We start from the raw sequence: 23,277 nt of genomic DNA, 5'->3' as shown, positions 1-23,277 counted from the left end.
GATTAATCTTCAGTGAAGTGGACGCTTAAACGTTCTTCAGAACTCGGTACTGAGGACAACAATGTGAGATCACATGAAGAAAGACCTTAAGGTCAGACTTTTCCGACCGACATTCGTAAACGAGTTATCGGATACAGACTGGAATGAGAGCGTTTTAGCACGCCGTACTTCGTTCTCCAATGCAGTGAACCGTGCTAAGATTCTGTTTTCAGATGACTACACCATTTATCGCAGCTCACGTTGCAAAATTATTGTCGTTTGAACCAAAGAGAATCATCATTACACAGTCGAATTGGAAAGGAACCCGCCTCACGTGATATGGTTAGCGATGACATCACATCTGCTTGGACCGCACTTTTATTTGAGAGACTGTGAATGGTGAAAATTATTGACACATGTTCCAAAAACGTTTAATACCTCTGCTTAAGGAAAGCGTCCTTACAGAGCGCATATGGCTGTAGCAAGACGAAGCGCCTCACTCGATACTAGCGGGTACTGGGACTTCTGGCCCAACCTGTAGATAGTAAGCTGAATGGCCTTACACAGCAGCAGAGATGCCAGTAGTAGTCCAATAGTCCAAAGCAAAGTTCGATCGAAATCGAAAACAAAGATCCAGCGACGTGTGTAGTTTGTCGGGCGTTCAGCGAGCAGCTTAGTCATTAAAGAGAGAACGGCTGGCACTGCCCGCCGCGACTCCTCTGTCGCGTCATGGGGTAAAGCTCTGCACACGAAGAGCATTAGTCCAGATCCAGCGCCACACCACTTTGTCACTAGGCAGATGGGACGGGGCCCACCTCATGTTGTTGTTGTTGTGGTCTTCAGTCCTGAGACTGGTTTGATGCAAGTCTCCATGCTACTCTATCCTGCGCAAGCTTCTTCATCTCCCAGTACCTACTTCAGCCTACACCCTTCTGAATCTGCTTAGTGTATTCATCTCTTGGTCTCCCTCTACGATTTTTACCCTCCACACTGCCCTCCAGTACTAAATTGGTGATCCCTTGATGCCTCATAACATGTCCTACCAACCGATCCCTTCTTCTAGTCAAGTTGTTCCACAAACTCCTTCTCTCCCCAATTCACCCAGTTTACCTGGCGTGCTAACGTCCAAGGGCTTTTCCGTGGGCATTTCCGCTGCAGTTATGCCCTTCTTACTTCTAACGGTCGTTCGCTCCAGCACGGGAATCAAGGAACCGTTGACCTTGATGTTCCCTCTTTCTTGCTGAAGCTGCTCATGTTTGTGTATTTCTATAGCCTCTCTGAACAAGCGGGTGTGATAGCTCTTATCTACAACAAGAACCTCCGTGTCGGCGAATTTCATTATGTGGTCGGTCTCTCCACCTGCCCCAAACTGCAATACCGCTTATGTTCGGTGATCTTGGTGCTGATTGATCATCGAGTCATTTTAACGTAGGCATTACCGCACGTACATGGTATGCGGTATGGGCCTTGCGGCAGTGGATACACCGGTTCCCGTGAGATCACTGAAGTTAAGCGCTGTCGGGCGCGGTCGTCACTTGGATGGGTGACCATCCAGGCCGCCATGCGCTGTTGCTATTTTTCGGGATGCACTCAGCCACGTGATGCCAATTGAGGAGCCGAATAGTAACGGCCTAGGTCAAGAATACCATCTTACGACCGGGAGAGCGGTGTGCTGACCCCACGCCCCTCCTATCCGCATCCTCCGCTGAGGATGACACGGCGGTCGGATGGTCCCGGTAGACCACTCGTGGCCTGAAGACGGAGTGTACATGGTATGCGGTATATTCCCGGAATTGCAAGTGGGTCCTTTTCCTTCTTTGCCAATCTGAGACGCTCTTTGATCTTCTTTATCGGTTTATGAATAATTTTTACGCCGTAGTTGCGCAATATATATCCAATTCTGCTCGCCACTCTGGAAAGGGGTGGCAGAAATGCCGACCCGACATTTATTTTTCTCATTTGTCACTTCGCCGAGTGTTCGATTCTGTGGCGCTTCTTATGTAACTGGTTAAGTACCCACTGCTCCTCAGATGCTTTTCAGGTGTTTCATCTCGCGTCTGAGGCGCTGCGGCTCACACAACCATGTTTCTCGTGGTACGAGTGGAGATTTGAAAGTTTGCGTAGGTATCAGTCCATATATGTCGGTCTTCGCCATCCCTCGTGGCCAGCACATCTAGAGTGGGTAGCTGTTCGTCCTTTTCTACCTCCTTGGTCAATTTTATCTTGACAAGGGGGCTGTTCAGGTGTCTAAGGAAATCACCGAGCTGCTCCTTACCATGGTTCCCAACAAAGAAGGTATCGTTGCCGTCGACATACCTGTATCACACAAGGTCCCAAGTCCAGTGACTGTGCTTCGAAATGTCCACGAAGAAGTTGGCCACCACTGGACTAAGTGGACTACCCACGGCGATGCCTTCCAGCTGTTCGTAGAAGCTGCGAAACAGCTCTACATAAAAGAGCTTGGTGATTTTTACGGCAAAATGGAACCGATGTATTCCAGAGAGTCGCTGAGTGGCACTTTGGTAAACAAAGAAACAACATCAAGGCTGACCAGGACGTCCTTTAGTCCAAGTCTTAGTTTCTGCACCTTCTCAACGAAATATTCTGAGTCCGTTGTGTATGTGCCAGTATTTTCCACGTGCTGCTGGAGCGGAGAGACCAAGTGTTTCGCTATCGCCAGTTCATACATCGGTGAGCCAAGAGCGCTAACAATCAGTCCTATTGCAACATTATTCTTATGGATCTTTCAGCATAAGCGGCATTGCAGGCTGGGGCAAGCGGAGAAATCGGCCGTGGTAGAGCACGCACTGTGTGAGACCGACCACACTGTAAAATTCGCAGATACGGAAGTTCTTACCGTAGAGAAGAGATATAACACCCGCTTGTTCGGAGAAGATATAGAGATAGACAAATACGAGAATAGCTTCAACAAGGAAGAAGAAAACCTAAAAATGAATGGTTCCTTGATTTCCATGCTGTAGCAAACGACCGTTGCAGGTAGCAAGGGCAGAACCGCACTGGAAACGCCCACAGAAAAGCCCATGGACGTTGACGCGCCAGATAACATAATGTGCGGCCGCGAGCTCGACTCCAGTCCGCCACCAGTAATGGAGGGTGAAGCTCGGACAATGCCGGCCAATCGTGCTGGCCAACCGCCAGGAAAAGCATCAATCAAATGTCGACCAAGGTACCTGAGGCATATGCGAACAGGCAGTTTGCCAAAAAGTGGCCACGAAAACCTTAACAATTTTGAATCTTTAAAACACTTTTCGTCACACGGTATAAATGCGAGTTTGCCCTCCCTCAATCCATCTTCTAAGGTAACCAAAAGTGTCAGTATTACCTGTGTTTCTCCTGGACCCAAAGTACGCTTTCCTCAGCACCGCTTCTACCTATCTTTGGATATTCCTGTAGATTATATGCGTTCCACATCTCCTCCTAAGTCATCGATTTTAACCAAATTTGGTACACCCACTACTTACTCTCTGGAAACAAGTTCTATTTGTGTAAGAACGAACTATCTGCCATAGGGGTGGGAGTGGGGTTATAAAGATTTGGTAACATCTGACATCTAGGCTGTCCTAAACAACTAACGTGTTGTGCAGTTCAAACAAATTTCGGGCTTGCAGCCGGTCGTCGTTCAATACTTCGCACGATATTTCAACTGGGCACCTGCTAGTCATCTTCAGGTGAGCCGTTGCAGACTGGCGATGACGTCCTCCGCTCCGTGGTATATAGCGTACTGTAACTATTCTGCGCATGCGTCGAAAACTTGATAGTTGAACCAACACTGCCCGCCGGCAGCGCCCTCGCTGGTGGAATAGCGGAACTCAGTCGCCCTCTGCGTTGCTGTTTGCCACGGCCGTCGACGCACTCTGTCGTCTTCGATTTGAGCAAATCGTGGAGATGATGGGATTCCATGCACTGTCCAGCTGGCAACCGCTGTCACGGTTTAACAGATTTTCCGCCAGTCGTATTTCAACGGATTCTTTAATAATGGAGTCCCAGAAAGACGTTGCTGTGGACAAATTCATTGTTTTCTCATACTCCATTGAATGTCCAGTAGAAATACAATGTTCAGCAATAGCGGACTTGCTTGGCTGCAAAAGGCGGGTGTAACGTTGATGTTCAGTGCAGCGTTCTTTCACGGTGCGTGTGGTTTGATCTATGTAAGCCAACCACATTGGCACGGTATCTTGTAAATTCCGGCCTTTCGTAGTAACAGATTGTCCTTAACTGATCCCACAATTCACAACGTGTTGTGCAGGTTGCAGCAGGATTCAGTCCAGAGGGTATAAGTGCAGATGGACAGGATCAAACAAAGAGAATGGGGAGGGGGAGGTGAATAGTGAGAGGGGGACGATGAGATTCGCAGAGAGAGAGAAAGGGAAGGAGGAGATGGGCAGAGAGAGTGAGAAGAGGAGAACACGCAATATATGTGCCATGCACATATGCACGCGAAGCGGCAAGTAAAACGTTAGTGATAAATATATATAGTAGTTTGATGAACGCTGTAGTTGTTAGAGCTGGACGACCAGTAACTGCGGGCAGCTCACTGAGACTGCAGTGCAGAGAGTGACGCCTCCTTCTGTCTCAGGTATCTGGACGCTGCCCTCGGCGTCTCCACTGCCAGCGCCACCGTCGCAGACAGCTGGAGCCTCGTGCCAGCCGTGTTCCGGCGCCGGGTCCCCCGTTTGTGGCAGGGACTCCGAGCTCAACACCACCAGCGCCTTCCTCACCTACTGCCACCTTAAGAGGTTCAACTGCATCAACCGCACCAGTGAGTGCTGCAGCTTCCACGTACAACCCACAAGTCGAGAGCAAGGCGTTATGTCTTCTCAGTCCTTTGCTCACAACATGGGCTGTTGTTCTTTTGCAGCGTTAAGCAGCCCTTGTTATTAGCATAACTGACCGGAAATCCGATAGCAGATATTATTGGGGGGATGCAATATTACATCATCATTTTCGTCAATATTCTGCTAACCACTGTTAAGTGTGTGGCAGAGGTTACCAATGTACTATGTGTTAGGGTTTCCTCAAGTTCCATTCGCGAATGGAGGGAGAAAAGAATTGCTGTTCAACTCAAATTAATCTTGTCCTCGTGATCGCTTTGGGAGCAATTCTTCGGGAGCTGCAGTATGTTCCGAGATTGCTCACAGATTACTGGTTCTCAGAACTTTGTCAGTAGGCTTTCACAGGTATCCTCGATGTCTATCCACAAATGTCTGCTTGTTTAGTGTTTATGACATTTCTGTGATGGTCTCCTAGAAGTTAAACAAAGCTGTGACAATTATTGTTGCCATTCTTTGTACACAGGGTGATACAGCCACCCCTACCACTTCGTTTTATGCGACCTGTAACGGCTTCAAATACTACGCGCAAGATTTTTACAAATTCTCTCAATTGCTACACGCAAACTATTAGTCCTTGAGAAGAAATGAATAGGACGCTATCGGAGGAAATTTAATTTACACTACTGCCCATTAAAATTGCTACACCAAGAAGAAATGCAGTTGATAAACGGGTATTCATTGGACAAATATATTTTACTAGAACTGACACGTGATTACATTTTCACGCAATTTGGGTGCATAGATCCTGAGAAATCAGTACCCAGAACAACCACCTCTGGCCGTAATAACGGCCTTGATACGCCTGGGCATTGAGTCAAACAGAGCTTGGATGGCGTGTACAGGTACAGCTGCTCATGCAGCTTCAACACAATACCACAGTTCATCTAGAGTAGTGACTGGCGTACTGTGACGAGCCAGTTGCTCGGCCACAATTGACCAGACGTTTTCAGTTGGTGAGAGGTCTGGAGACTATGCTTGCTAGGGCAGCAGTCGAACATTTTCTGTATCCAGAAAGGCCTATACAGGAACTGCAACATGCGGTCGCGCATTATCGTGCTGAAATGTAGGGTTTCGCATGCATTGAATGGAGGGTAGAGTCACGGGTCGTAACACATCTGAAATGTAATGTCCACTGTTCAAAGTGCCGTCAATGCGAACAAGAGGTGACCGAAACGTGTAACCAATGACACCATATATCATCACGCCGGGTGGTACGCCAGTATGGCGATGACGAATACACGCTTCCAATGCGCGTTCACCGTGATGTCGCCAAACATGGATGCCACCATCATGATTCTGTAAAAAGAACATGGATTCATCCGAAAAAAAAAATGACGTTTTGCCATTCGTGCACCCAGGTTCGTCGTTGAGTACACCATCGCAGGCGCTCCTGTCTGTGATGTAGCGTCAACGTTAACCGCAGCCATGGTCTCCGAGCTGATAGTCCATGCTGCTGCAAACGTCATCGCGCCGGCCGCGGTGGTCTAGCGGTTCTAGGCGCTCAGTCCGGAACCGCGGGACTGCTACGGTCGCAGGTTCAAATCCTGCCTCGGGCATCGATGTGTGTGACGTCCTTAGGTTGGTTCGGTTTAAGTAGTGTAAAGTTCTAGGGGACTGATGACCACAGATGTTAAGTCCCATAGTGCTCAGAGCCATTCAAACGTCATCGCACTGTTCGTGCAGATTGTTGTTGTCTTGCAAACGTCCCCATCTCAGGGATCGAGACGTGGCTGCACGATCCGTTTACAGCCATGCGGATAAGATGCCTGTCATCTCGACTGCTAGTGATACGAGGCCGTTGGGATCCAGCACGGCGTTCCGTATTACCCTCCTGAACCCACCGATTCCATATTCTGCTAATGTTCATTGGATCTCGACCAACGCGAGCAGCAATGTCGCGATACGATAAACCGCAATCGCGATAGGCTACAATCCGACCTTTATCAAAGTCGGAAACGTGATGGTACGCATTTCTCCTCCTTACACGAGGCATCACAACAACGTTTTGCCAGGCAACGCCGTTCAACTGCTGTTTGTTTATGAGAAATCGGTTGGAAACTTTTCTCATGTCAGCACGTTGTAGGTGTCGCCACCGGCGCCAACCTTGTGTGAATGCTCTGAAAAGCTAATCATTTGCATATCACCGTATCTTCTTCCTGTCGATTAAATTTCGCGTCTGTAGCACGTCATCTTCGTGGTGTAGCAATTTTAATGGCCAGTAGTGTAGTTAAATTATGCACTGGGGTGTGTTTTTGATAGAGGCCGTAGTTTCTGAAAACTGTGGCCTAGGAAAACGTACCCCAATACAAAATTTAATGACATTAAATTTCCTACAGAAAGATAATGTTCATTTTTGGTGGACTAACAGTTTGACCTTAGCGAGCGAGAGAAAAGGAAAATCTTGCTAGTGGTAACTGAAGGTATTGCTGGCTGCATAAAACACAGTATTAGGGGCAGCTGAATCACTCTCTGTGTACAATATCTTTTATCAGTCATATTCAATAAGGGCTCTACACCTATGAACTATATATTAGGATGGTCACACGTTTTCTACGCAATCTCCTTTAAACATTTATTACATTTTCCTAGTATCTTAATAATGAACGGAATCCTGGCGGCTGCTTTACCTATTACACAGTCCATATAATCATTCCATTTTATACTGGCACAGATTGTTACATCCAGCTAATTCAATCAGTTGAATGTTTCCAGCAGTGACTTACCGATACAGTAGTCAAAGGTTACTACGTGTTTTTGTTTTGTGAAGTGCATAATACAACATTTCAGAATATGTAAAGCGTATGGGTAATCTTTGCACGTCTTACAAATCTTAACAAGATATGAAATGTATTCGCAGTTGCGATTTTGGTCAGCCATCAGCTGTATAATGGAACGACGAATATGAAAATTTGTGCTGGACGGGACTTGAACACGGATTTCCAGCTTATCGCGGGCGGTCGTCTTACCATTAGGATATCCGAGTACGCTCTACAACCAGACCCAAAAATCTGTTTGTCGTCAACCACGTGTCTACAACGTGCGCTCTCCATTCATTATGTATTTTCCCGCACAGGGGAGACATTTTACTTGACAGCCGCTTGCCCGGTGTCGGTGTGTTGTTAGAATTACGGTACAATGTCCTTTCGGACACGCATGCATGTGCGAAGGAATATGTGTCGTATTTCTGAACAAGAACGACACTGCTGTATCATATTAACAAGATACGACTTTATGCATGTGCAGCTGTTTTCATTACAGAAAAATGCACCATTTGCAAAAATTTTGGTGTTGCCATTGATGTCAGGCTATTAGCATAAAACATGACCAGTAAGGGTACAAATGCCTGCCCGGTTGGCCGTGCGGTCTAACGCACGGTTTCCGGATTCAGAAGGAGCGCCTGGTCCCCGGGACGAATCCGCCCGGCGGATTTGTGTCGAGGTCCGGAGAACCGGCCAGTCTGTGGAAGGCTTTTAGGCGGTTTTCCATCTGCCTCGGCGAATGCGGGCTGGTTCCCCTTATTCCGCCTCAGTTACACTATGTCGGCGATTGCTGCTCAAACGAGTTCCCCACGTAAGCGTACACCACCATCACTCTACCATGCAAACATAGGGGTTACACTCGTCTGGTGTGAGACGTTCCCTGTGGGGTCCACCGGGGGCCGAACCGCACAATAACCCTGGGTTTTGTACGGGGCGGTGGAGAGGTGAGGTGGACTGCGGTAGTCGTCGTGGGGTTGTGGACCACTGCGGCTGTGGCGGGGACGGAGCCCCTCCGTCGTTTCTAGGTCCCCGGTTAACATTCAATACATACAATACAAGGGTACTAATAGAAGCGGAAGTGTGCAAAAGTAGGACCGATTATTGAGTACTGCTTATCAGCCTGGGACCGTTCGTTGACAGGTTAAGTAGAAAAGATAGAGAACGTCCAGTGGAGAGCTGCACACCTATGTTTGCGGACTCTTTTACTAAACGCCGATCGACATGTTGCCTGAGCTACACCTTCCACTCACTTCGGGTTAAACTCATCATTGGGCCTCATTTGAAAAGAGGCAAAATGATCGTCCGATCACACCAGACAGTGAAGGGGGAGGCGTGTTTATAGCGATAAGAAGTGCAATAGTATCGAAGGAAATTGACGGAGATGCGAAATGTGAAATGATTTGGGTGAAGGTCACGGTTAAAGCAGGCTCAGACATGGTAATTGGATGTCTCTATAGGCCCCCTGGCTCAGCAGCTGTTGTGGCTGAGCACCTGAAGGATAATTTGGAAAATATTTCGAGTAGATTTCCCCACCATGTTATAGTTCTGGGTGGAGATTTTAATTTGCCTGATATAGACTGGGAGACTCAGACGTTCATAACGGGTGGCAGGGACAAAGAATCCAGTGAAATTTTTTTAAGTGCTTTATCTGAAAACTACCTTGAGCAGTTAAACAGAGAACCGACTCGTGGCGATAACATGTTAGACCTTCTGGTGACAAACAGACACGAACTATTTGAAAAAGTTAACGCAGAACAGGGAATCAGCGATCATAAAGCGGTTACGGCATCGATGATTTCAGCCGTAAATAGGAATATTAAAAAGGGTAGGAAGATTTTTCTGTTTAGAAAAAGTGACAAAAAGCAGATTTCAGAGTACCTGTTGGCTCAACACAAAAGTTTTGTCTCAAGTACAGATAGTGTTGAGGATCAGTGGACAAAGTTCAGAACCGTCGTACATAATGCGTTAGATGAGTATGTACCAAGCAAGATCGTAAGAGATGGAAAAGAGCCACCGTGGTACAACAACCAAGTTAGAAAACTGCTGCGGAAGCAAAGGGAACTTCACAGCAAACATAAACATAGCCAAAGCCTTGCAGACAAACAAAAATTACGCGAAGCGAAATGTAGTGTGAGGAGGGCTATGCGAGAGGCGTTCAATGAATTCGAAAGTGAAGTTCTATGTACTGACTTGGCAGAAAATCCTAAGAAATTTTGGTCTTATGTCAAAGCGGTAGGTGGGTCAAAACAAAATGTCCAGACACTCTGTGACCAAAATGGTACTGAAACAGAGGATGACAGACTAAAGGCCGAAATACTAAATGTCTTTTTCCAAAGTTGTTTCACAGAGGAAGATTGCACTGTAGTTCCTTCTCTAGATTGTCGCACAGATGACAAAATGGTAGATATCGAAATAGACGACAGAGGGATAGAGAAACAATAAAAATCGCTCAAAAGAGGAAAGGCCTCTGGACCTGATGGGATACCAGTTCAATTTTACACAGAGTACGCGAAGGAACTTGCCCCCCTTCTTGCAGCGGTGTACCATAGGTCTCTAGAAGAGCATAGCGTTCCAAAGGATTGGAAAAGGACACAGGTCATCCCCATTTTCAAGAAGGGACGTTGAACAGTTGTGCAGAACTATAGACCTATATCTCTAACGTCGATCAGTTGTAGAATTTTGGAACACGTATTATGTTAGAGTATAATGACTTTTCTGGAGACTAGAAATCTACTCTGTAGGAATCAGCATGGGTTTCGAAAAAGATGGTCGTGTGAAACCCAGTTCGGGCTATTCGTCCACGAGACTCAGAGGGCCATAGACACGGGTTCACAGGTAGATGCCGTGTTTCTTGACTTCCGCAAGGTGTTCGATACAGTTCCCCACAGTCGTTTAATGAACAAAGTAAGAGCATATGGACTATCAGACCAATTGTGTGATTGGATTGAGGAGTTCCTAGATAACAGGACGCAGCATGTCATTCTCAATGGAGAGAAGTCTTCCGAAGTAAGAGTGATTTCAGGTGTGCCGCAGGGGAGTGTCATAGGACCGTTGCTATTCACAATATACATAAATGACCTTGTGAATGACATCGGAAGTTCACTGAGGCTTTTTGCGGATGATGCTGTGGTGTATCGAGAGGTTGTAACAATGGAAAATTGTACTGAAATGCAGGAGGATCTGCAGCGAATTCACGCATGGTGCAGGGAATGGCAATTGAATCTCAATGTAGACAAGTGTAATGTGCTGCGAATACACAGAAAGATAGATCCTTTATCATTTAGCTACAGAATAGCAGGTCAGCAACTGGAAGCAGTTAATACCATAAATTATCTGGGAGTACGCATTAGGAGTGATTTAAAATGGAATGATCATATAATGTTGATCGTCGGTAAAGCAGATGCCAGACTGAGATTCATTGGAAGAATCCTAAGAAAATGCAATCCGAAAACAAAGGAAGTAGGTTACAGTACGCTTGTTCGCCCACTGCTTGAATACTGCTCAGCAGTGTGGGATCCGTACCAGATAGGGTTGATAGAAGATATAGAGAAGATCCAACGGAGAGCAGCGCGCTTCGTTACAGGATCATTTAGTAATCGCGAAAGCGTTACGGAGATGATAGATAAACTCCAGTGGAAGACTCTGCAGGAGAGACGCTCAGTAGCTCGGTACGGGCTTTTGTCAAAGTTTCGAGAACATACCTTCACCGAAGAGTCAAGCGGTATATTGCTCCCTCCTACGTATATCTCGCGAAGAGACCATGAGGATAAAATCAGAGAGATTAGAGCCCACACAGAGGCATACCGACAATCCTTTCCACGAACAATACGAGACTGGAATAGAAGGGAGAACCGATAGAGGTACTCAAGGTACCCTCCACCACACACCGTCAGGTGGCTTGCGGAGTATGGATGTAGATGTAGATGTAGACGCTTTCAGTCAGTTACTGTCTAGTTTCAGTGTTGTTTGATACATACAAGCTGTGCGAGTTCCTTTGCCTTTTTGCGAGATACCTGATTAAATGCCCATTACATGCAGTTCCCTTCGCAATGTTAGTTTCGGAAGAGCTGATCTGTCAATCTTCTTTTCTGCAATTGCCGTTGTGCTCTTGTAGTCGCTTTTTGACCGTTCTTTTTCGTAGTAACGTACATCTTCTTTATGGTTCAAAATGGTTCAAATGGCTCTGAGCACTATGGGACTTAACTTCTGAGGTCATCATTCCCCTAGAACTTAGAACTACTTTAACCTAACTAACCTAAGGACATCACACACATCCATGCCCGAGGCAGGATTCGAACCTGCGACCGTAGCGGTCGCGCGGTTCCAGACTGTAGCGCCTAGAACCGCTCGACCACCCCGCCAGCCGTCTTCTTTATGGAAAAAATCGAGGAACAAGCACTGAAAACTGCCAACAAATTTTGTTCCGATACGTGGATGATACGTTCATGGAGGTATGGTAGGAATTAGGTCGTTTTCACAAACATCTCAACGGGATCAATCTGAAGATTCAGTTTATCAGGCGGAAGATAACATTTTCTTGTTGTGCTAGTCTCCAAGAAAGAGCATGGCCTACAACGGGAATTGAACCACCACCCACAACAGAAGCGAGGCATCATAAAAACGTTGGCGAAAAGAGCAAGGGACATTTGCGAAACAGAGCTGCTTGACGCAGAGTTAAAACATCTGACCAATGCATTGCTCAAGAGTGGTTATCCGTCCGCCGAGGTAAAAAGAGAGTTAAAATCACCGCGCAGAATTCGTAGTGATGCACAGGCGTCTTTCATTAAGGACGTTACTCACCGCACAGCAAATATCTTGAAAAAACGGAACATCGCGATAATCTAGAAACCCACCCGGAAGATACAAGATCACTTAAAATTGGCCACGGATACTCGACAGCCGCTGGAAAAAGCAGGAATTTATAGGATTCCGTGTAGTTGTGGGGAGGTGTAAATGGATACTAGGAGGGTTGCCACGGCAGCTTTTTCTCAGCCGAACGCAATGTTACGAATGCGAAACGTTAGGTATGTATTATTTGAAGTCTCCTGAGTGAGCACGCCAAGTTTCCTTCACTTCCGGCACATAGCGTAGCTGCAGGACCGTTTCAAAATGGCATCTGTAGTTGATGTGCGTTACAAGCAACGTGTCATCATTGAATTTCTCACTGCAGAGAAAGCACACCACTGACGGGACTTTGTTGTTGTCCGTGATGAACGCTTAGAGGCAAAACTGATGATGAGGAGACGGATGAGTAATGTCTGGATCGATTCAGACATCCATGTTGCCTCCAAGAAGGTATCGTGCACTCCTGCTGCACTCGACTCGGGGTAGCTGCGATCTGTAGGTAGCGGCCATCAGCTGGTGTTACTGACCGCGGGCGACCATTACGAGTCAGATCTTCAATGCGTTCTCACTCACAATAGCAACCGACTGTTGGAATGACGTCGCTGTGGTGTACAGCATCGGCTAACATCTTTCCTTGCAGACACTCTTAGTCGCCGTAAAGTGACAACGTGTGCTCGGTCTAATCTTGGAATGACTCCCCGACTCACGGTTCTGAGCACTATCGGACTTAACTTCTGAGGTCATCAGTCCCCCAGAACTTAGAACTACTTAAACCTAACTAACCTAAGGACATCACACAACACCCAGCCATCACGAGGCAGAGAAAATCCCTGACCCCGCCGGGAATCGAACCCGGGAACCCGGGCGTGGGAAGCGAGAACGCTACCGCACGACCACGAGATGCGGGCTCCCCGACTCACGTTGGCGGATTGGGTAGTGCTCACATTGTATACAACGTCCCTTTCAGGACTGTGCGGCGGCGCGATTCCTTTCTTCCATTACCTGCACCTACCTGTGAACTCTATGCAGCAGATCGCCGGTAGGAAAGACGAGCAGAAACCTACCGCACTGCAGCTCGTCCCAGAGTGCATGTAACGTAACTATTCGAAGAATCGCGGAAAAGTCTTAATTTTGAATGAAAGTTGGGAATACTGGCAAAAGTTCGGTATATTCTGAACCTTGATAATGTCCATATTCACTGCCAAACCCGTGATAATCTTAACACAGTCATGCACGAACCCTTTCATTCACGTTAGCAAGTTTATGGTAATATATTGCACGAAATGTGAACAGCTACTAAGCACGGATTGTTCTTAAATGAAAATGCTCGCCATAATATTAAGTTTATCGGTGTCTAATGCACTCAAGTTTTTAGTCACAGATCTGCTCAATATGCCACGCGAAATTACTGTCTTTTCTCATACACAAAATTACTTAAAAATTCGTACTTTCTAAAAGACACACAGGAATATATATGCCTTCACTTTAAAACACTTTTGGAACATGTAGCACAACTAAAACCGGCAAATTATAACTTTCTTCGGAGTTCATACTACACACGACCGTACCATTGAAAGGCTGAGATCCAACTACTTAGACTCCTTTAAGCATTCTCTATCTCCAAGAGAAAAGACGCGTGAAGAATACTCAATTCTGATTGGTCAACTTTCTTTAAGGCCAATAGAAAACATTATTGTCCCGCGTTAGTCCGCGCTTTTCATGACTAATCAATCAACAAATAATACTCTTTCCAACTGTACTTTTTCCCGAAATAAAAATTTGACATTGTGATATTTTGTTTACACTTCACGTTGTTAACTATTGTCATTTGAAGTATAATTAGCTTTCCTTTTAAAATAAACTTATTTAACATATTATGATACAAAATTCCCAGTCGTCTGCATTCACACTGTCTTAAAACTTTCTCACACTAGTTCGTACAGCGTTTATCAGTAGAACAATGATCAACATATTTACTTTAGACCACACTGACGCATCATTCACATTATTAAAAGGATATACAAAACTGTACAAACATAAATAAAACAAAAAAGCGTTCAAGAAATAAACAGAACAATTCACAAAGACATTCACTTGACCTGTTTTCTGAGTGTCTGTGTCCACTACTGGACTCTGGTGAATGAAAATTAGAAGTGTGTACTCGATTGGGGTCCCTTCAGACCATCTGTGACTGTGCTTGCATGAGTCATTCTCCCAATACACAGGCCCTCACACACCCCTATGGCTATAAAGTCTTTTTCCAAAAAATTTGGAATTATACAAATGATTGGTCTTGGCTTCAAATTTTACATCTTTCAAATAATTCTCATTCTTAGAAACTAAAATTACAAATTTAGTACTCTGGTCTTGACAGTCTACAACTAACCTAGCCTAATCTTTTAATTTCTTTATGAAAAATCATATCTTACTTGACAAAATTGATGCAAATTTTCAAAACAAATTTTCAATATTTTAATAACTTTTTCAACATTTTTAATTTCATGTTTCATGAAAGTCTTTTGAAATTAACTACTTGTTCACTTTTTTTATTTGAAGGCACTGCGATTTGTCTCCTTCCATTTAGTAATGGTATTTTATCTTACCTTAGCATCAGCACATCACTGTAGTCTGTTTGTCACATATATTTCCCTGGTTTTTGACTATGGCACCTATGCACTGTAGTGTCTGTAACATTCCCCCATTCTCCACCTATCTTTCCTTCCAGAGTTCACATGCAACGTTGTTCCTGAAACCATATTTCCGTCTAAGACTACTTTCTTTACATACATCCTAACACACAATTACTTATTATTCCAAGAAATTAATTACAAATTTTATATTTCATTTAACTTGACTTCAAATGAAAGTAAATTAACAGAGTGTTGCTCCTTTATTTTGCTTTAGTCAGTGAAATCCAATCTACTAGAATTTTTTTCACGATTTCGTTTCCTTTAGAAGAGTTAATGATTTTATTTAAAAACTAGGTGTTATTGAAAGCAAAACTTAAACTTTTTCTTTACTTTAACTAAGCTTGAGAACATTTATTTCTGATTAACACATTTCACACAAAGCAATTATTTACAAACATTTTATAATACATAGTTATCACTTTCATGCAGTGTCTCTTTGCATCACTTCTTCTTCATATTTTTCACCACTATTAAACAGTAATAATTTTTTTATTTACAGTATATATAATCTCCATATTCATTCATGTTCCTTTCATAATAAATGTTCTTCAGTTTTACCCAGCATATTTTTCGTCATATTTGTTGAACTTCCTTTAACTATGTGGCTACTGTATAGTCCTTTTCATCATTACAACATGTCTTTTCCTGATCACTACACTTTAGTGTTCATCATAAATATCTCCTTTACTAACTGCACTTGTCACATCCTGTTACTTTCATTTCCCTACATTTCAAACAGCCTCCTACTTATTGTTACATATTCCAGCAGGATATTCCTTCCTATCTGCCATTATTTTCACTGATACATTAATGCTTTATACATTTCCACATAGCATGGAATAACTTCTCATATTACTAAAGTCAATCCTTACTGTCAGCTTTCAGCAGGATAATGCACCATTTTTCTACTTTCCCTTTATGTCATCACCTTCGTACCTTACTTACTTTCCTACCTCAACATATTTATGTCGTCACTTCACTCCGTTACAATTTGACTCCCATTTCTCTCACCATGAAACTTATTTCGTCATAAGACACCATAACGCCCTCTGATGCTCTCAAACACTTTACCTTCAGTGATAGAGAAGAAAATTATAGATGATAGATTCAGCTCAGAATGACAGAAGAGGAAGATTGACAATACGAAAAGAAACTGAAATTGCATTGTGAATAACTCAAGCACCTGGTGTTTGTCAAACACTTAGCATTACATATGTTACAACGCCCTCTGAAGCCTCCAAGCTTCGCTCACATCAACTCTGGACTAATATATCTTTTCAAACCAATAACATTTTTTAAGCCCAATGGTTTCCTCGATTTCCAGTATACTAATCTATACGCATTTGGCTGTGGTTTTAAGTAATCCTAAATTGACACATATATTCATGTGTAAACTTTTTCGCCTTTGTGCAGTAATCTTTTTTCACTTTCCTTTGTTTCCGCTAGTCCAGTTCGCCAGTTTGGAGATTCGTTGGTAGAGCCTTAGCTATTTTTTCTTGCACCACCTTCATTCCTCAGGGTCCAATCCCACACCATCCCCATACCTATTGTAGCCCTCTAAATCTTCCATCTTTCTACAATACCTAATTGGTATACTGGCTACTTCTTCTTTGGTCAAATTATTTTTTCGAAAAAATGGTACCATCACATCTTTCCCATTTATTTCAAAAATTACTACATTTTCATTAAAAATTAATCTCCCTTTGTACTGGTTAAAGAAGTCTACGCCAGTTAGCATTTTTATACGTAGATCAGGGATTATAAAGGAGTTATGGAGTACATTTATTTTTACTGGCAATATACCTTCGTGTTTAACAGTTTTTTTAACTTTTCCTCTAGCTCAATTATCTGTTTCCCCTTTACTGGCATTATTAAAAGTTCATTTCTCTTTGGCAACGATTCTAACCAACTTTTACTCACAGCACATAAATAACTGCCACTATCTGCTAAACACCGTACTTCTTCATTACACACTTGTAGACTAATTACTGGCTGACTCAACACCTTCCTTTCATTGCTAGTGTCAGAACCCTCCTCCAACAAATCGTTCACAACATCCTTTCTGCCGAAACCTTCCCTGTTTCCAGAAATTACACAGATTTTTGGAGAATTACTCTCTTCACTTTTCTTCCCCAAACTAACTATTCTACCCATTAATGACAGCGCAAAAACTTTTTCCGGCGTTTTGCCATTCTCTCTTTTCTCTCTCTTTTACTTTTTTCCACAATTAACTGACTGGACCCCATTTTTGACACCGTTTTCCTGCCTCTCCCTTGTAGCCTCACAAATGTCGTCGTTTATAGACGCTAGTATTCCTTCTACACTGACATCACTAATCTCCCGTAATTCTGCAGCTCCTGTTATTTCTCCTTCTTCAGAACATGACTCGACTTCAACTTGGTTGCTAAATACTTTCTGGCACTCAGGTTCTGTCACATTTTCCGCTGCTACATCATCCATTTAGTTTGCAATACAGTGCTTATTTTGTTTATGCCTGTTCGAAAAATCCCCTAAACCTCCGTTAAATGTACAGATTTTTATGTAGCTCGTTTCGTCTGTTGTTACTACCTTCTTCTGCTCCCTACTTATAACCCCTGTCTGTTTAGTGCTAACATGTACAATACAAACGGTTTTGCTAGCGGGTTCAAGTTACTACTTCACGTCTTGTAAACGCTACCCTTTTACAGACGGCATTTAGTTTGAGGGATTCTGGGATTCTGTACTATTTCTTACCTTTATCTCCATTTTCTGTCACCTTGGCGCAACATCATCCTCTCGCACCAGAGAATACGATCGATAATTGTGCACCTGGTCCCCCTTATTTCGCCTATCATTTGCTGGATAGCACCACCTGCCGGCATCTCTGCTCTTGCTATTTCCATAGTAAACGCATATTCTGTTAAAGTTTACATTCTGCTGTGATTCTGAATTATTTGGTGGTTTGACATTACGATTCGCATGCTCCTCCTCATGCAGCAACTTCTACACTCTCTACAAATAACTAATGAATTTATGAATGTCATCCCTCAGAGCTGCAATAACTTTGTTTCGCCATTTCATGGGCAGTTTACCTTCCAGGTTCATAACAATTTGATCTTGCTCTACTTTATTGTTTCAATAAGACAAATTTGTCATTCACTTCAACACGAACGTTCTTACGCTTTCCTCTCTGTGGCTAAACTTTCCCCAGCCCAGAAGGTATTTAGCAACTCCATTTGTTTCTGCTTGTCCCAATATTCTTTAGAAAACGCCTGTTTAAATTTATGTAGAGTATCGTACTGTTCAGTAGCGATAACCCTCCAAGTTCTAGCCTCTCCCAAGAATTTAGACGTAATAAACCCTATTTTTTGTCTGTCTGACCACAAACTAGGTAAAAAACCTTCAAAGTCATTCCAAAATTCTTTTGGATGTACATTTCCTGTTGGATCAAAACGTAAAACCTGCCTGTTAGTGACGTATGATATTTCAGACGATTCTACTACAAAACTACACCCACTCCCGTTCGTTAAATGTCTGAGGTTAGTTTCAACTTGGCATGATCTACTTTCATGCTCATCCTACTTAGTTTCAACCTCTTTTACCTGGTTAGTCAGCTGAAGAACATTTTCTTCAGACACACACACTCAGTCAAACACACATTTTGCTTCATTCATCCATTTGGTATATTCAGAACTGATTTTACTGTCTAACAATTTGTGATCATTTACACATATAGACTCTACCGCCGCTATTTTAACCTCTACTTTCTGCACACTCTCTTTTATCAAATCTACCCTTTCTTTGTTTCCAATAGCAGCTTTTTTCAAAGCATCTGTTAATTCACTTTTTACAGTTTAAACGAATTGTTGGCAATTATTCTCAACTTGAGAAATTTTGCCTTCCACTTTACTTTCTAACGACTTCAAATCATTGTTCCACATTTCTTTCAGAACATTAGTGCACTTTGCGAGTTATTCATCAAGTTTACTAATTTTCTGACCAATTGTTTCAGCCAAATTAGTATAAATTAGTATGTTGTTTGTTTCCATCGTCTATAGAACCCATTAATGCTGCAAACATTTCTTGCATACTTAGAGGATCAATTTTCTGCATTACTGTTTCCTGTTTATCTTGTTCCACCGGTAGTATTCCATATTTGGTATCCACATTTAATTCAGTAATAATACCAACAATGTCATCACACAATTGGTTATTACTGATTTCATGCTTAATATCACTTTCAGGATTTGCATTATCACTAGTACTGACATTAACTGACATTCTTGAAGCAGATTCTACACCACTGTCCGTAAATAACACAGATATATCGTCAAAAACCTCCTCTTTTACTTTAACATGTACTCCTTCTCTCTGTTCTGGCGTGATAGTTCGTGAGGCATTTACACTGAATGAGAGCTCTTCTTATTTCATCGTATTTACAAAATCGTTATCACTTTCCATGTTACTCAGTCTCTCAGCACACACACACACACACACATACACACACACACACACACACACACACACACACACACACACAAACACAGTTCGATGAACTCGCTGCCAGGCACTTGAGTGCCAGTTGCAGAGTAGTCATACAGATGCAGGTTTAGCTTTTCAGTGGGATCTCGTTTATCAGACCCTCATAAATCGGGATCCCCAGTTCATCTGTATGGTTTTTAGTACAATAACTCTACAGTATTCTAACTCTATAGCTGCAACAATCGACGACGAGACCTGTTAGATTTATATTCAGACAGCCGTCATATGCAAGTCAGTTACTACGTTGAAACAGAGCTGTACAGTACAGCATATCCTACGATTGTTACAAGTGAACAATGACATCAGAGAGAAGGAAACTGGTAGTGTACATGTACAAAAAGGTAGCTGCACTGCATAGGGTAACGGAGAATTGAAGCCATGGCTTCCAGAACAAGAGCACCACAAGTCCACCAACCTTACTTTTGAGGAAACCAGTTATTTTTGCATATCTCTAAAACATTTAGATTGTTATGTTGGTATTTTGTGCCCAGTTATATATATAAAACTTTGATTCAAATTAGTGAAATCCGACGGCTTAAGTGTGAAGCACTGCCAGAAATCTTGCTTTTTTTTGTTGCTGGTTGGGAAATCATTATATTTCATGTTGTGCAACTCCACAGTAAGGGAGTCCGAATTAAATTGGCAAGATATAAACCGTACTTATTTTTACTCTAACGTGTTTATGATACTGTGAATAATACAGTGTCAGTTTTAATCTGTGTCCAGACTTGACTATCTGAGTCAGCATGTTTCATCTGTTGCGTTCTGTGTTTCTGCACCAGTTCTTCAAAGTATCGGGATGACGAGTATCAACGGATGCTATATACTTCCCAACGTCCTTTGCCTTAGGGGCTTTTATTGGTATGTCATGTTCATAAGCACAGTCAAAGAACCAATGATTCAGCATCTGTTTCTGTTGGTGACCGGTCCACTTCCAGTATTACTCACAGTCATAGAGTTCTTATGGTACTCAAATGATTTTACATGTCGTCGCTTTCCACTTATCTCGATCATTTGTCAGAGGGACGGATTCCGTCAATGAATACACTGATACCAAATAACCACAACTCGTATAGTGTCAAACTATTCATTTGTGCTGTTTTTTAATTAATGGCTTCAATTGTAGAAAGACATTGCTGATGAATTTGGTGTTGCAACATTTACAAAGATCTCGAGATACTCAGACATAGGCGTTATCAACGTAAACGACTCGCTGCGAAATGACAATGGTTTCTGATGGTGGTGACGGATTATCTCACGAATTTGACACTCAGTCTGAAGACATTACGACGCATACAGTTGCCACATCGCAGCTGGACAAATAACGGTTTTTTGGAACGGCATGATGAAACAATGTCGGCCGAGCTATAACGTGATCGTTCTACACGTAAACGACATACGAATCTGGCTCAACAGATACGTAACTGATTATTTCAGTGTACGAAACGTACTCTTTTTTTTAATATCTGGTCAACATTTATGTAAAATATTGTATTATCTGTCATTCTATTTTTTTCTGAATTCCCGCGTGTACGTATATTTTCGATTATTCGGCTGATATATGGCCCAAACTACTACATTCAAACGATGTTCCATAGTACCTCCACTTCAAACGTGACGATTTCCTGTGATCCAAGTAGTTTTTATGAACAAATATCCTCAACCAATATGTCACGAGGGTGGTGTAAAACTTATTTTGAATCATTCCTATAACACTGGAGGATAGGAATTGCAGAGTAGATGCAGGAAGACAGGGAAGGTAGATGACAGAAGAGAGCTACATGTACAAACTAGACTGACCAGGTGGCAGTAAACAATTAATGATTCTACAAAAGAATGCTGCCATGTATGTATGAGTAAACTAACATTTCGGGACGGTGAAATACGCTGTTTCCGAATTCTGCAGTTGTTGTTTAAATGTTTCAGATTTTCGAATAACGCTTGACAAAAACTGCCCAGCCCTGGTCAACAGTGGACGTCCGAAACCATCCCCCAACAAGAATTCACCGAACGACTCTGTCAATGCGTTATGAAATATTGCTAGTCAACCTGCCAAGTACGTATTTTTACTTATAGTTGACGTTTAGTACTGCATTGTCAATTTAATCTTAGTGTCATCGAGACAGAAGGGGAAATTGAGCGCAGAAGATGAATCTGTGAATTCAAAGCAGTTACTTTGCAGTCATGATGGCTACAGTGCTGGCGTACTAGGAGCCTAGAACAGGCCACGGAGAACAGGGACTTATTGATTTAGAAGTTCTGGAAATGAAGGGTCACTAAAAATTGTCACCCGGAATGATTTTAAAAGACACAACCTTGATTAGTTTGTGTTGTAGTACCTACGAAAAGTATAATGATTCAAACTTTACTGATTTCCATTCTACGATAACTGTTTCTTTCGGGATTTTGTTAACTGAGTTTCTTGTGTTATTACAATTATTGTATTGTAGACATTAGGCTTATTCACTGATTTGGCTGCTACATATTTATTGAGATATGTAATAAAACTTGTTTCATTGTAATACTATTGTATTGGAAACTGAGCTCATAGTTTCGAGTCTAGGTTGTACGAAAATAAAAATTAGGCTGCGGAAAAGTGTACGTTTGTATAACAGACTAACATGTTTGCCATCTAGTCTCACTTAAACAACATACGTTGTTTTCGAAAGACAAAGACTGCTTTCTTAAGTAATTCACCAAACAATTAGAGCAGAACATAGGTAGATCTTGGAGTACAGAGAAATAAAACAATGAGTATTTTAAATGTAGGATCTCATTGGTTATGATAATCGAGACACAGGGTATGTTATGTTTGAAATTTTGTATAAAGTGTCTCAAAACAACCATCGTTAATTTAGCATTCCTACTGTTCTTTCCTCTCATCAGTATTTATACATCCCTTTACTTGATAAGATGTGATCGTAGGAACTTCTTCACCACGATTATGAATTAGAGATTTGGCGATTAGTTAGAGACTTTTATATTTTTCTGTGTTTTAAATATTTATTTTGAAGAGATCTTCAAATGCTAATAACTCATAAAAGATAAGAAATTTAATTATTTTCATCGTTTGATGGAACATCTTTCGTATATCTTTCAGATTTCCAGTTCACGATGAAAGAAGACTGTACAGCTCTAAGCAGCGCGGCGTCTACCAAGAAACCAACAAACGTTAATCGAATTCCAGACTAGCGGTAATACTGGGACCACACTTCAGCATCGCCATCCTTGTATTTATTAACAACTTATTTAATAAACGATATCAGTACTCAATAACTTCTGTTTTCTCTATTTATTTATGTATCTAAATTTCGTATAATAGTAGACACATTGGGGTACGCTGCCTGCAAACGTTACATCAAGTCCGAAAACAACGACATTCTTTACTGCTTACTCTACAAGCGATGTTGGGGCTGATTCGAATGACTTGACCTGTCGTCGAACACACGATCCTAAAAATACAATCTTCAACGTGGTTAGGCAACTGAAAGTGTACGTTCTAGAGTTCGTGATCCATATTTTATCTCAGTCAAGGTTCCCACAAAATATATAGGAAACGTAGTGCAAGTAGCGTCTACTGAGCTGATTAATCTAATGCATTTAAGTGAATACCATGTCTATTCATGTAAA

The 23,277-nt window shown here is 42.5% G+C and overlaps 1 protein-coding gene across 2 annotated transcripts in view; it reads left to right on the top strand.

Moving 5' to 3' along the window:
• Positions 1–22,923, top strand: part of LOC124613016 — a 37,199-nt gene extending 14,276 nt beyond the window's left edge. Inside the window, exons 2-4 of one of the 2 annotated variants that reach the window (XM_047141569.1) lie at positions 4,577–4,759; positions 21,574–21,703; positions 22,748–22,923. In XM_047141569.1, coding sequence (XP_046997525.1) covers positions 4,577–4,759; positions 21,574–21,680 — 290 coding nt within the window. In that variant the 3' untranslated portion in view covers positions 21,681–21,703; positions 22,748–22,923. The remainder of the gene's footprint in view (positions 1–4,576; positions 4,760–21,573; positions 21,704–22,747) is intronic. The other variant, XM_047141571.1, reaches the window with a different exon arrangement.
• Positions 22,924–23,277: the final 354 nt, after the last annotated feature.

The sequence above is a fragment of the Schistocerca americana genome, chromosome 4, assembly GCF_021461395.2.
Source record: "Schistocerca americana isolate TAMUIC-IGC-003095 chromosome 4, iqSchAmer2.1, whole genome shotgun sequence".
Classification (NCBI taxonomy): domain Eukaryota; kingdom Metazoa; phylum Arthropoda; class Insecta; order Orthoptera; family Acrididae; genus Schistocerca; species Schistocerca americana.
This window is presented reverse-complemented; position numbering and strand designations above follow the sequence as displayed.